The sequence below is a fragment of the Momordica charantia genome (assembly GCF_013281855.1).
Source record: "Momordica charantia cultivar OHB3-1 chromosome 8 unlocalized genomic scaffold, Mcharantia_2.0 BLBB01000008.1, whole genome shotgun sequence".
NCBI classification, from domain to species: Eukaryota; Viridiplantae; Streptophyta; class Magnoliopsida; order Cucurbitales; family Cucurbitaceae; genus Momordica; species Momordica charantia.
Window position 1 is genome coordinate 23,780,861 of NW_028275166.1, and position 14,659 is coordinate 23,795,519.

The 14,659-nt window shown below is 33.3% G+C and overlaps 2 protein-coding genes across 5 annotated transcripts; one reads left to right on the plus strand and one right to left on the minus strand.

The window, feature by feature from the left end:
- The first annotated feature begins 1,985 nt into the window (after window positions 1-1,985).
- LOC111022908 (RNA-binding (RRM/RBD/RNP motifs) family protein) lies at window positions 1,986-7,286 on the plus strand. The gene is made up of 8 exons (XM_022300213.2): window positions 1,986-3,038; window positions 3,253-3,376; window positions 3,589-3,718; window positions 4,592-4,628; window positions 4,816-5,053; window positions 5,824-5,931; window positions 6,033-6,131; window positions 6,660-7,286. The coding sequence occupies exons 1-6, from the start codon at window positions 2,808-2,810 to the stop codon at window positions 5,916-5,918; spliced, it is 855 nt and encodes a 284-aa protein (XP_022155905.1). The 5' UTR covers window positions 1,986-2,807; the 3' UTR covers window positions 5,919-5,931; window positions 6,033-6,131; window positions 6,660-7,286.
- Window positions 7,287-8,200: 914 nt separating this feature from the next.
- LOC111022894 (Photosystem II reaction center PsbP family protein) lies at window positions 8,201-11,260 on the minus strand. Of its 4 annotated transcripts, none has more exons than XR_002603033.2 (11): window positions 11,104-11,260; window positions 10,939-11,023; window positions 10,754-10,854; window positions 10,572-10,640; window positions 10,397-10,477; window positions 10,236-10,318; window positions 10,035-10,110; window positions 9,720-9,838; window positions 9,266-9,303; window positions 8,869-8,961; window positions 8,201-8,422 (listed from the first exon to the last, which is right to left on the minus strand). XR_002603033.2 is itself a non-coding variant. In XM_022300192.2 (10 exons), exons 1-10 carry the CDS (start codon window positions 11,186-11,188, stop codon window positions 8,350-8,352), a joined length of 810 nt encoding a protein of 269 aa, XP_022155884.1. In that variant the 5' UTR covers window positions 11,189-11,260; the 3' UTR covers window positions 8,201-8,349. The 4 variants fall into 4 exon arrangements, 2 of the variants coding, with proteins under 2 accessions (XP_022155884.1, XP_022155885.1); XR_002603032.2 differs by having other exon boundaries at window positions 8,301-8,422; window positions 9,266-9,310; XM_022300192.2 differs by lacking the exon at window positions 8,869-8,961.
- Between the last annotated feature and the right edge of the window lie 3,399 nt (window positions 11,261-14,659).

Genomic DNA, 14,659 nt, shown 5'->3' on the forward strand with positions numbered 1-14,659 from the left:
TCAGATTCATATTTTCTTATTGACATATTGATTTTTTAAGTATGCAAATCAAAACAAATATCATATATAAAGGTATTGAACAATAAAAAATAATAAATAAATTTTATAAAAAGAAAAAAACTGAACAAAACGAAACCTAAAATTTTGAAGCCACCACATTGATTTGAACAAATAAAGCTTTGATTTCTACTCTGGAATTGATATTAAAGAATTGTGAGACCAAAATTAAGGATGAAAATTTTGAGATTGAAGAGAGAATGAGAAAGGAATGGAGAGACCTAAACTTGAAATAAATCTAACCTGACCTATATGATATATTTATAGAGTTTTTTTTATTTATATAAATTTATGAATTTATTAATCATAAATTTTTTATTTTGAGTGAAGTATATACATAGTGTTTCAATATTATAAGAAAATTTTAGAAAAAGTATATTATTTTATATTTTAGATTTTGTTTATAATTAAAACTAAAATAGATAGGTAGCAAAATTATAGTATATAATTATATGAAAAATCAATATGAAACCCTTTTAAAATTGGAAGTCTTAGACGATTGTCTCACCCGCCTATAGTTTAACCCGTCGTTGTAATATATGAATAAGGTATAGAAGTGAAACTATTATCTTAAAAAATAAAAAAGTCAGTGATTCAAATCCGTAACTATATTGTTGTAAAATAAAAAATCAAATTGAGAAAAATAAAATAAAAAAAAAGGAAGAAGAATTAGGAGGGTGCATGGAAAAAGGTGTTAAAAGGAAAGGGCAATGAAGAGAGATGGACCCCACACGTAGACCAACTCTCGAGCTGTCCGTTGAGAACTTTCTCACACAAAAATACCAATTCAATTCATTTTAATTTTAAATAAAGTTCCTGCTTCAAAAATAATAATAATAATAATAATAAATAAATAAAGTTCCACTTCCACTATTACTTTTCTTTCTTTTCTTCTTTTTTCCTTTTCTATTTTCCATATTTATTCTATTTTCATCCATATTTTCAAATATTATGTTGGTTAAATTATGAATCTAGTGGGTATGCTTTTTAGAATGGTATCTAATAGATTCAAATATATATATTTTTACATAAAACTTGTTCCTATAATTTGCATCTAATTCTAATTTAATTTCTATAATTTAAAAATATTTCTTATCTTTTTCAGCTTAATTTCAATTTGATTGGTGGAATCTAACCAATCATCCTTAAATGCTTTTATCCACAAAAAAATTTACTCAACCAAATCCAAACTATAATACATGCAGTTAATATGAGTTTGTATTAATACAAAATTAAACAAAACCACTAAATAAATAAATAAGAATAATATTCGCAACGTATATGTGAATAATTTTTTTTAAGTTTCACTTGTCCATGTGATTTGAGTCTAATTTCAATTTGATTTCTACCACTTGAATTTTTTTTCTTCATACGGTCTCAACTTAATTTCAATTTGATTCATATAGTTGGTGAAATCTAATCAATTATCCTTAGATTGTTTTTACCAAAAAAATAAAAATAAAAAATACTCATTGCTCTCCATTTTTACTCATATCCATAACTCTAATACATGTAGCTAATATGGATCCGTATTTAGACGACAAAAGGTCTTTGCACATATGCACGTTGGTATGCTACTAAGTCCAATACAATTTGATGACTAAACTAACAAAAGATTTCGTCAAGAATAGCAAAGAGTTAGAACATGCCTCCTATTCATGATCTCTCCTCAATCGAGTCTAATTAGCCCAACTCACATCACTTCCTTAACTGCCTATTCAAATATAATTATACCCGTAACAAATACAATAAATAAATTTAGGTTGCAAACCGAGCTGAACTCAAGTGGTTAAGACACTTATCTCTGATAAAAAAGTCACGAGTTCAAACCTCCACGTCCAGACGTTGTATTCAAATAATAATAATAATAAAGTGAAAATTAATGTTGAAAATGGAAATGGGATTAAAACGTAAGAAAAGGAGTACGGTGTGAGGATTGGGGAGTATCCGAATGGAAATCCCGTAAAACTCGACGGTCCGTCAATCACAACAACAACAACAAAACACAAAACTACAACACACAGCCATGAAAAACCAATTTCTAAACCCTTTCCTCCTCCTCCTCCTCCCCCTTCCCCTCTCCTCCTCCGCCGTCGCCGCCGCCGCCGCCGCCATCACCACCACCTCCGCCTCCGCCAACTTGGTATTCCCCATGAACATGAACATGAACATGAATCTGACAAACATGATCATGATCATACTTCTCCTTCCAGATTCCATTTCCGTCTTCCCACTTTTCCCCCGTACAAATCCAGCCTCATCGTACGGTCCCTAGATTTCTCTCTCTCTCTCTCTCTCTCTGCCCTCCATCACCGACCTCCTCTTCCCCCACCCCTGTTCATCTTTGGCCCATCCCATCCCCCAATCTTTGATTCATTTTTAGGGTTTCCCTTTTTCTAATTATGATTCTTATTGGGCTTCTTCATCATTCGCCTTTCCTCTCTCTCCTTCTTCTTCTCTCTCTTGATCACACCTCCCGCAGCCTCCTCTTCCAACCCCTTTAGATTCCTGCTGATCCTTTGTGTGTGTGTGTGTGTGTGTATATATAATATCTCCACAATTTGTAAAGGGGTTTTCCTAGGGGTTTGCTTTTACTATGTGATGCGGGTTCCTCTCCGCTCTGCCCCCTACTAGTTTCCTTCCAATTTCGTCGAATCTTCCATCTGGGTCTCTGTTTATATTGTCTCCCCAGCGTTGTATTCTTTTGTCCTTCCTTTTTTGCTTGTGTCTCTTGAATTTTCTCGTTAATAATGGCTTATCAGCATATTCCGGGCCCGAGTTCGATATCTGGATCAAGTACCAGTTCTGGGTTCTTGAACTCTCCTTTTGGTGATACCACCTACACCAAGGTCTTTGTTGGTGGATTAGCCTGGGAGACTCAGAGCGAAACTATGAGGCGCCACTTTGAGCAGTTTGGAGAGATTCTTGAGGCTGTTGTCATAACAGATAAGAATACAGGGAGATCCAAAGGATATGGTTTCGTGAGTATTAATAGTTTTCGCTACTTTTTTTTGGGTTTTTGTTAGCCGTGTCTTTTTTTCTACTTTCAAAAAGTCATAATCCAAGAACATTCGTTTTGACACGTTTTTCGAGCACGGGTGTCACGAGTTGCATCTAATTGTCTGACATTAAGATGTATGTTATTGACATTTGAATGACCTGAACGTTTGTTCCTGTTTACATGGAGGGTTTTAGGTGACTTTCCGTGATCCAGAGTCTGCTAGAAGAGCTTGTGCTGATCCCACTCCAATTATTGATGGCAGGCGAGCAAATTGTAATCTGGCTTCACTTGGCCGGCCTCGGCCACCTATATCCTATGGTATTATTAGCTTATTTGGTCTTTTTAAACTATGAGGTCGTCTACGAAATTGCATTGTTAGTTCTTGTCATGTGTATTTGTATGATCAGGGTTTTCCCCCGTTATTTTCATTTTGTAAAAATATTATACTGAAAACAGCCACTAATTCTGACTCGAGGCTTTGGAAGCTCTGAATTGATCAATCTTTACTTCTGCACTGTTGTTTCTTACAGGACGTCTAAGACCGCCTGCACCATATGTTGGAGGCATGCAGCCCAACAGGGGAACTTTTATTGGAAATTTTGGCTATCAGCAACCGGTTTCTTATGCTTATCAGCAGGGACTTGCATATCCTCCTTATGGGTGCGTCCCCGAGGTTCCTCTTTGTGCATCCGAGCTTGCCAATTGATTCAAGTTTCATTCTTTTATTTAATTCAGCGTTCTTGCTTTCTGCTATATCACAACCCTTACATCTTGCAATATGACTAGAGTTCGCTTTCAAAATCTCAAATTTATGATATCTTAGTTACTGTTTTCTTCTGTTTGTCATCAATTCTTATAATAAATGTTAAACGTTGTCCAGTAATCATTGAAATGCAGATATAAGCATTTAGGTTTGATATTTCGTTTCCTGTATACATTGCTTGTTCTTTAAATGAACCTTAAATCCTATTTTACTTTACTTCTAAAGATGGTTGGTGAACATCACTTGGTACATATCCTCTGCAATTAATGTTAATATTTACCTTTAAAGTCATAAGAGGTACCAATCACAACATTCGAAAGTCCTTAGGATAGGTTACTTTGTCACCTTCTAGAATTCAGGGTTGATCATATCCTGATCAGTGATGTGACGTGGTTGGTAATTGCAGGAATATCATAGATGGTATTCGCAGAGGATATGTACCAGGATGAATGTAATTGAATGGGAAGAATCATGGCCAGCATTAATTGACAAGTCCCCATCTCATGTTTTCCCCTTGTATTCGTAGTTTATACAAGAGATCAAGTTGATAGGATTTGACCACTTTAGACTCTAGTCAATTGGGATCCAAGCACTTATCTCTTTGTATCGTAATATTCAAATAACCAGGGACTTTGGATTGTAAAATGATTTCCACCACTTAAATTCCCATACCTGTTTGGATTTGTAGTACTACCTTCTAGATTTTTGCTTTCATGATCTTATTTCTCTGAAGTATTTATAATGTTTTCAATCATTCCTTTTTAATGCAGGTATGCTGCATATGGACCTGAGTACATCTACCCACAGGTATCACTGCTCCAATTGCTTTATTTACTTGTGTGCGCAATTTTGTGTGCTGAGACTGGAAGTGGGGAAGGGAGATAATGTGATATGAAGGGTATCTTTAGAGGGTTCTAAAGGAGTTTGATAGTGCTTACTGCTTGCATATAATGCTCATTTTTCCTGATTTCCCGTGCTTGCATCCTTTGGATAGGGTGGATACAACCCTTTTCTGGGTCAGCAATACCTGCAGATATATGGAATGCCTGGGTCAACGAGCCCTGCTATTTATCATTATGGACAATTAGGTCAAACGGTCCCTGGTGGTCATGGATATGGAACAGTACATGGATATGCAATGCCGAGTCCTCAGATTGTGCAGTTTAGTGGTCCTAATGTCAATGCGCTAACATCTTCTCCAGTGCCTACTATTCAAGCACCATATCCTTCAGGTATTTTTGCTATGTATGGGAACTCTTTCTTGTCATAATATGAAGGCCTCTCTTTATTGCATCATTGAGCTAAAATATATGTTTAGACCAGTTTTTTTAGGTATTCTCCTTCGCATTTGTATCTTTATTACCAACCATTGGATCTATTTTGTGTAATTGTATAGTCTTCGTTAGCCCATCCTTTGATTTGGCCTTATGGTTTTTTCTTGAGGCCATTTTTGTTTCCTTAATTTACTTATTAAAAGTGCATATTTTTTTAATCTAAAAGAAGTGTGCTTATTCAACTTGTGTTCAACCATTGTGTTGGCATAATTATGTGTTGAATAAAATGGATAGTACTCTATGAAGAGTAAAAAATTATTCTGTGCATTAAAATGTCACCAATATACTGACAGTGAACCCAAGATTGTATATCTTATGCGGTAATATTGAAGATTATTTTGAAATATTTTTTCCTATGAAAACTTATTTTATTTAAGAGGAATGAGAGTGCAACGAAAGGGGAGGCCGTTTATGGGGATATTGAAATTCAGAACTGAATGGCCAGTGATCCATGGGGACTGATGATGAAGAAAAGTTCGGTTTACTACAGAATATTTAAGATATAATTTATTGAGATATCTTCGTTGCTTAAGTCAATTCAGGTCACATTTCCGTTTGTTTTACATGTACCATGTCTTTTATCATCTGATGAAGAATAAGGGAAAACTAAAATAATATGCTTTAAGATGTTAGATATGCTTGATTAAGGAAAATGCGTGTTTAATCAGGGATTCCAGCACCTGTTGCAGCACAACCACAGTTCGTTGTTCATTCTCCTTCTCAGTTTGTACAAGGTAGCGGTTCTGACCAAACATCTGGGTGAGGAGTTGATCAGGGTAAGCAGCACATTTTGCAGTAAATACTTGATATTTCCCGTCCTATCTTTATCACCATTCACCAGCACTTTCTACCACATGAAATTTTACTGTATTTATAGGTATCCATAGATTGCAGCAGGACTTAGAGCAGCGGAACTGCTACTTGAGTGGCGGGCTTCGGATCTAGCCTTGCAAATAATTTATCATGCATTCTAGAGGTAGTCTTATGCTCGTTATTACCTGTCTTATCTTAGTCTAAATAAAAATACTGAAGGAGGTTTTTGGATGGTGTAACATCTTATGATATGTATGTTCTTTTACAACCTTGGCTGAACAAGTCGAATATTTTGTCTTGATGCTTGTAAGACAATGCTATTGCCATCTGTTATATGTTTTTGTCCATGGACATGAACAGTTGTTGCTCCTGACGTATTTTTCTTAACCATTTTGTTGAAGCATACAGTTATGGATACTGCTTTTTTTTATTATGACGTTTGTTGTCTTCTGATGGGTTCTTTATGGGATACATTTCAATATGACCTGCAAATTAGAGATTGTTTTGAATAGTATATTCTAGTCTGTGTTGAATATATATCAGTTCAGTTGTTCCGTAATTGGCGCTTCAGAGTTATCTCATTAGACCGAGGCTTGTGTGTGAAGTTGAATATTGATTGATTTGTAAACACGAATAAATATTGCTTCCCATTGTTTGAAGTTGATTTAAAAGTTCTCTCACATAACTGCAGGTCATAGTCATGCTCACCAGAGACGTCAGATGGTCTTGAGTCGCTCGAGATGGTGGAGAAGGAACACGGAAGATGCAGGCTGCTCTTCCTCTGAGGACCTTTCTTTCCCCATAGTGTTTATAAACTTTTAATACACTACCAAAGCTCTGGATGAGCGGCAGGTAGTCATGGATTGATTGATGCGTGCTTGAATCGGTTTTAAGCATCCATTTAGGAATAAAACTGTGTAAAAAGAAGTCAAAATTAGAATCAACATATGATTCTTTTATAGTAAACTCCCAGCATTTTGGGTGTATAGGAAAGTCTCTGGTGCTTTGTGTGGTCGTGGGTCTATCATCATCTTGATACTAATATATGATTTCATAAGTTCATGTGCATATTAGTGTTAGGATTTATTGTAATCTGAAAGTTCCATAATTTGGATGTCTTTTGAGGCCTGCCTGTCTTCATAACAACGAAGCAGCTTCAGGTTCTCTATTGGGAAGGATCGAATTGCTGGATTTTATCGGTTTTAGTACCCCTCGATGGCGTGCTGGATTGGGATTGGCTGCATCCGAGGATGTACAGTTTTTAGTTCTTCCTTAACAGTATTTGGACAATGGTTAGGTTTCGAAAACATTTTGTTTATTCGTTGTGTTTGTTGTGGGAACACTAATTTTTCTTTTCCCCCTCATTATTAGCTTTGTTTTGTTTTCTTTTATTTGGGGGAATGTGTCAAGTGGAAGCAGTAGGATTTTTCAAACCATTATTGTGATATGATGCCATGAAAGTACCCATAAAATGACTTCCAAAGTGCAAAGGGAACAAGTTTTGGGATATGACGAGAGCATTGGAATAGAGTCGACTTTTAATTATTCTTTCTGAGTTTGTTTCTTCCTCCTTGATTATTTTTTAATGGATTCCAAACAAGCATTAGAGACATTGTTATATGGCAAGGAAAGAGGACCATAAATTTGACTCTAAGAATTGCTGAGGAAGAAGATTTTGGATTATTAGAAATTGGTTTTAATTTTTTTTTTACTTCTCCAGTGTCACATGCGTTGCAGTCTAATATAATAATATTTGCGACATGGGTAAACCTATATTTGACCAATTCGGTTATTAAATATTGGTTAATTACGAAAATCATTAATTTGCATTATTATATTCCATCAATTACTTGCAGAAATTATGTAGTTGGATGTGATGGATCCAACATTAATTATGTCAAATGACTACTGGTAAAATAAAATTAACTAACGTGATAAATAAGATATTGTTAATGATCAACTGCAAATTGTCTTATCCTTAATACTCTTGTGATTGTTTTCTTCTGTTGACAGCATTAAATTAACATTGATGTTAAAATTAGCATTAGAGATCTAAGTTTATTATTATTTTAAAGGTTAATAGTTCAATCTGTCATTCGGTTGAACTTAAAAAATTAATAATGAGAAGAAATCAGACCTTAACTTGCTCAAATAGAACTTGGCAAGTAATTTTAATCCCTTTTTATCAAACAACTTTTTTATTAGGACTTCAAAAACATTTTAAAAAGTATATTAAAAAAGAAATAAATTTGTTAGTAAATAAGCATGATGTTGCATGATTTATATATATATATATATATATATATATATATTATATTATCACAATAAGAAATGGAACAAAAAGAAAAGGCAGCATAATTGGGAGCCAAGGTGAAAAAATTTTAACCCCATAACCAATGGTGTAGCGGAGACCTGTACTGCAATTCATCAAATGAAAGAGAAGGAATTGACGACCTACAAAGCCAATGTTCACTCCCACTTTTCAGTGAATGGATAATATGGAAATTAATAACTAAAGCTTGGGATAGGGACTTATTATAAAAAATATATATAACTAATTATTAAAATATAACAAATTACAAACTATTTTTTTAAAAAAAATAATGCTGTTTTAATTCTATGCCAAGAGACGATCTAGTCCAACTCATCGTCTCCTCATAAATTATATATATATATATTCTTTTTAAAATCACTGCATGCGGAAACCATGTGGATAACTTTATTTTTTTAAAAAATGATCTCCCTAATGAACGGCTATTATTTGTGGAGGCAGAGATCTTTTCCCAGGCATATATTTCTTTTAACTCTGAATTCTGAAATCAGATTTGACATCTCTTTTATAAAACCCTAAAACATATAAAAAAATATATTTTAATCTCTAAAATTATAGAAGTACCCACCGGAGAGAATTTTAAAATCTTGATTTGCAAAATCTTTTCCATAGTCTCCTGCAACATCATTCTCTTCTCGGGCAATTCAACTAGTTAAAGCACCTGTCTTTGACAAAAATATTTCATAAAAACTTTTGAAACCGAACAATCACGACCTTGGAAGTTTTTTTAATTAAAAAGAAAATCTAATGGTAAAACAAATAAAATAAAAAGTGGCTACATAGCTAGTGGCGGAGAATTAAAACAGCTTTATTTTTTAAAATAATTTGCAAATCGTTATATTGTAATAATTAGCTATATTTTTTATTATAATAATAATTTATTTATTTATTTAAATTAAATTAGAAAAAAAAAAAGGAGGAAGAAGAAGAAGAAAAAGTCCCTTGGGATAGTATCTCTCACTCACCTTCTCAATTTTGGAACTATAGTTCTCCGATTCTTCATCTGCATACTACAGAAAACATTCCAATAATTATGAAAATGAGAAAATAATGATTTTCCAGCTATGTTTAAATCTTATTTTGGTCTCACTGCTTTTATATTCATTCAATTTCGATCATTTAAGTCATTCAACTATCAAATGTTCTATATTAATCTCTTAACTTTGCACCAAAAACTGTTCTAGTCCTTGCCATTAATTTTCTATACTAACTCGAACCTGTTTAAACCTCCAAAGATCTACTACAAGTGGTTTTAAATACGATTGTCCATGTAGCAAATAAAGAAAAGATTACGCAAGGTTTTTGGTTAACAGTTCACCAAAAAAAAAAAGGATTTCAAGATTAAAATGCTTTTATATGAAAAGACTATGAACTAAAACACAGAGTAAAGAACAAGATAAGTGTTTTTGAGCAAGTCACCTGTCCTGTTATGGTGTAAAGTCTGTTGTACCAGCCATTGGATGCCATCCCAATTGCAGAGTATAAATGTTTGCGGCTTTCACCTGGATTCTGCAGCGTGTACTCTATGTAATATATCCCTGCCAAAATTTTCAAATCAAACCCCATTCATTATATTATGACATTAAAAACACCAATCTAATTCTTGATAACATACTAGGAAACGCAGTAGTAGTATCAAGAACTGGAAATGCTATGGTAAAAAAGCCATACAACAGGACAACTTGTTGACAAATCCTACTATGTTTCATAAACAAGTTTTTATGTGCCACTTACCTTTAGATGATCTACAGTCTATAAGTTTCGCCGCCACACCTGGTGGCCTTTTCCAGCTTCTGTCCAGTCCGCTCACCTGAAAGAGAAGAGGGAAATCCAAATTTTGGCTTTCTATTTCCATTCAAAGACTGCAAAGGAAGAGAACCCATTTTGGCTATTATATTTTCATTCAGAAACTGCAAAATGATATGAAATTCATACCAGGGTATCAGCAAATTCTTCAACCTTGCCAAAGGATTCCATTCTCGTGAAATCAGGACCAAGCCCCGAGATTACAACACTGACTGAACCAGATTTCAGTTTATCAAAATATTCAAAACTAACGAGGCAGGAAGAGAACTGGGGAGAAGATCTGAAAATACCATTGGAACTTGAAGTTTCTTGGGGATAAAAAGCCGTAACCGACTTGAATCCATTCGGTTCACCATTACCCACAACCCAATCTACATAAATCGCACAAATTCAACTAATCAATTAACTCGATTAATCTCTAATTCTCTAAACGAAAAGCTCCGTCAATGGAGCCAAGCCACACACCTTGAGGAATCACCAATCTGAACTTATTCGCTTCATCCGTGTACGTCCGAAAATCCTCAGCGACAACAACTATCACTCGAAACTGAATGCACTCAATCTCCAAATAACACAATACCAAAGGAGGATAATCATAATGTAATTTCTGAGAACACGCTCGAGAGGAAGAAAGGCAAAATCAGTACCACTCTCAGCCAAGGAATTAGAAACCACAGCTTGAAAAGAAAACGTGCTCAATGCAATCCCTAGCATAATTTCTCGTCTATTGACTCCACTCGCCCAATAACTAAGAACAATCAGAAGGAACGAGCGTTGGAACTGCACAAGAAAATAAGTAACGGTTGCAATTGAAGAAGAGAGCTCGAGTTACCAGAGCTGTGGATCGGAGATGTCAATGTTGTTGCAGGAGCAGAGAACGCCGGGTTTTGACTTCGAGCGGATATGAATGGCGATTCCTGAAATGAAGAAGCAAGAAGTTAGGGCTTTGAAATGGAGCATGAAGTAAATGGTGAGGAAGATGGGTGCAGAAGATTACCATTGGAGAGTGATGATTCTCTGAACCGCCATGGACGAGGGCGCTGGATTACAGCGCTCGGTGAGGGAGAAGGAAGAGACGCCATGCTCAACTCCACTAGTTTACAGATAGAAGATTTCTTTTGAACAATTTGTCCTCTTCCAATTTGTTTATTCGCTATTTATTTTAGTTTTTTTTTCATAATTATAATATCGGCTAAAATTCTGTGTTTCTTTTTTTGGTCTATTATAGTGTTTGTACGTTTTGGTTTTGTATTTTAAAGGGATTATTTTGGTTTTTTTATTCAATCTTTTATCTCATTTTTCGATAACAATTTCAACATGGAAGTGCATTCATTTCTTGAAATCTAGTTGTAACTTTATATTAAAGAGTTTTTGTTGTGTATTAATGCTTGCAAAACTCGTACTAACTAAAAAAGGATGACCTACAAAATAAGAAAAATCACGATGGTGCTTATTCATAATTAGGTTTGTATGAACGCAAAAAAAAAAGGGTTTTGTAGCATACTTTAAATATACATCCATTTTTCTTATTTCTAGAGAGGCAAATCTTCATCTTCTTAGGACTTTTGGGATAATTTCAGAGGTGTGAGACTTAGAGAGCCCTTTGGGTTGGAATTAGAATTGGAATCTAGAAACTAATTGGGTTGACCAGGTTGATTGGCCTCAGCCTAGCGTCGAGGTCGAGGCACTCGAGCTAGCCCACAAATAAGCTGTTATGGACCAAGGGCCAAGGTGCCAGCCCATGAGCTACTCGACCTTGGCCATATGTCGAAGCACTGAAGCTGGCGCCGTAGAGCTAACGTCCATGGTTAGTTGTTGTCACGCTCGGTCTCATGCTATGATCCATAAGTCGGTTGTCTTTGCTCATTTTCAAAGCCAACTTTTTGGACAATTTAAAAGTCCATGGGCTTTACTAATTTTATTAAAGTGAATATTGATGCTGGTTTTCTTGCAGGTTCACTTTGTGACGAGATTGGCGTGTTATTCGTGATGTCGGTGGTCATCTTCTCTTGACAGCTTCGACGTCTCTTCTCCATTGTGCCTCAGTCGATCTGGTAGAGACTTTGACACTCCTCCGTGGTCTCCATTTAACTTGTGAGGTGAGCTTCCGACCCATCATTCTACAGTTCGACTCCTTACGATGTTTCTGATCTCTCAATCAGGACACTGAGGATCTATTGAAGTGAGATGTTTTCTTACTGAGATTCGTAGTCATTGGTCCTTATTGGGTTTGATTCGTTTCTCCTTCACCCACGAAAGTAATTCAGTAGCTCATTAACTAGCACGAATGGCGGTTGTTCGACAGTTAGATCACATTTGACTTGAGGAGGTTCCTTCCGAAGTTTCATCTTTAATTGTTTCTGATTGTTCTGTTTCCTTTTCTTAGTTTCGTTTATCCTATACTTATAAAAAGAATGTGTTTCAACAAAATGTTAAAATATAAAAATAAGCTGGGAGTAAATTAACCAGTATAATTTTCAAAAATAAAAAATAAAATATTTATCAAACGGGACTAAATGTTACTTATTATTTTTTTTAATGATAATAAAAGAAATATATAGATATAGAAGTTTAACAATATTTTTTTTTCTTAAAAATTTAATTCATTAAAACATATAATTTAAAGTTAGCTAACACAACCCAAGTTTTCAAGACTTGAAATCATTGTCTTGGTGGTCTAAAAAGGCTGAATTAATCATGAAATGGAATGGAAGTTAAGTAGTAAAAGACTCCATAACTTGTTCCATTCTTTTTAGGAATAATTATTTGATTCCTTCCATGCCTTTTAATAATACCAGTAAAAAACAAGTGTGATGTAGGTAAAATTTCCTAATTTTATTTTAAAATATTAAAAGATAAAATTAATTAAATAGTTAAAACTTTAAATAAATTTGGATTATTTTCTCTCTTCGTTTTTACGTCACCAACATTTTTGTCATTTTTGTGGATTATTTTTTTTGTCTTTAAATAAATTTCCTAATTTTTTTGTTATTTTCTTAAACCTTGACATAGGGTAACATTATAAATTAGAAGAAAGAAATTCAAATATACAATAAAAAGACATTATTGGTCACTTAAACTACAATTCAATATAATGACTCGTAACATTTTAGATTAATGAGCAAAGCTTCAAAAAGAAAGATATCTTAAAAATATAAAATCAAAATATAAATTTAGTGCACACAACATTCCGACGATATCTACTATATAGATGGAAATGAAAATTGTTCAGATGTTTCGAAATCCCAAGCATAGCTAATTTTATTGACAAATAAGAACTAAAGGGCCGTTTGGTTCAAGGTTTCAAGAAAAATACTTGAGATTAAAATACTTGGAAATAAGACGCCCGGGAAACAAAGATAATTGTGTTTAGTTGTATATATGTCCGGAATTAAGATGCATGAGATTAAGATGTCTAAAAATAAATTATATATGTTTATTTTGTGTGATTACTCTATAAATATGCATTTTATGTCATTGTAAACATTGATTAATAACAAATCAAATTTAAATAAATAATATAAATTAAATTATTTTATATTAGCATTCTAAATTTTAAATTAACAATTTAGCACAATAATCAATTGAATAATTAGTATTAAATGTTATTTAACTAAAATTCAATATATACATATTTAGCAAAATGATATATATTTAGCAAAATGATATATTTGTATAAAGCTTTAAAATCAATCAAAATTAATTCTGAATAATTAATTTATCTTTATTGAGTAAAATAATTATTATTTTAAACAATTATGTTTAAGTTTCACTCTTTAATAAATATATTATAAATAATATATCTAAATTTAGTCATCGATCTTAATAATTATCCTTCCATGTGTTTAACACAGTTAATCATTTTCATCTTATTAATTGCATCAATTAATTACATTATTTATAAAAAATAAGTATACACTTTAATAAATTAATTTATTACAATAGAAAAATTAATTTAGTACATTATTGGTAAAATTTTAATGTTGTTTTATTAATTATAAATTTAATTTAAATATTTTAACTAATTTTAATTAATTAATTTGAATAAAATAAAGTAAATAATTACATTAAAAGAAATTTATTTAAAAGAGGAGAACAAAACTCATAGACAAACCCATGAATCCGAGAGGGAAAAGAAAGTCTTTATCCATGGGAATAAAGGATGCCTGAGAATAAATTTCAAATATGTATAACAAACAATGACTTTACTTGTCCGTGCTCATTCTCACCCAAAAACCCCTCGACCAAACAGCCCCTAAACAAAATGACTATATGTATCCATATCATGGTTTAGGTGGAAGAAAAACTAATTTATGGTTGCTTGTTGTCAACCTTCTCCATCTTTACGATGTCGCCTGGTCTACTCTTTTGCCCTTCCCCTATCAACCATTACATTCTACAAAGTATATGAGACCAAATAAAATATTTATATGTTGAAAGAGCTACCAAATGATAGAAACAAACAAATCGTTTGGAAATTGAAATTTTTATTATATCTTTGTTATTAGAAATTTAGAAAGAAGTTATAATTTATGTGAAAGAATCGATATAAG

Bases quoted from the DNA above. Each gene is read 5' to 3' on its own strand.
- LOC111022908 (XM_022300213.2), top strand. From the start codon at position 2,808: ATGGCTTATCAGCATATTCCGGGCCCGAGTTCGATATCTGGATCAAGT. The intron at 3,039-3,252 runs GTGAGTATTAAT...GGAGGGTTTTAG, and splicing joins GATCCAAAGGATATGGTTTC to GTGACTTTCCGTGATCCAGA. The intron at 3,719-4,591 runs GTGCGTCCCCGA...TTTTTAATGCAG, and splicing joins CTTGCATATCCTCCTTATGG to GTATGCTGCATATGGACCTG.
- LOC111022894 (XM_022300192.2), bottom strand. From the start codon at position 11,188: ATGGCGTCTCTTCCTTCTCCCTCACCGAGCGCTGTAATCCAGCGCCCT. The intron at 10,319-10,396 runs GTATTTTCAGAT...AATCTGGTTCAG, and splicing joins AGAAACTTCAAGTTCCAATG to TCAGTGTTGTAATCTCGGGG. The intron at 8,423-9,265 runs GTGAGTGAGAGA...TTGGCTTTGTAG, and splicing joins ATAGTTCCAAAATTGAGAAG to GTCGTCAATTCCTTCTCTTT.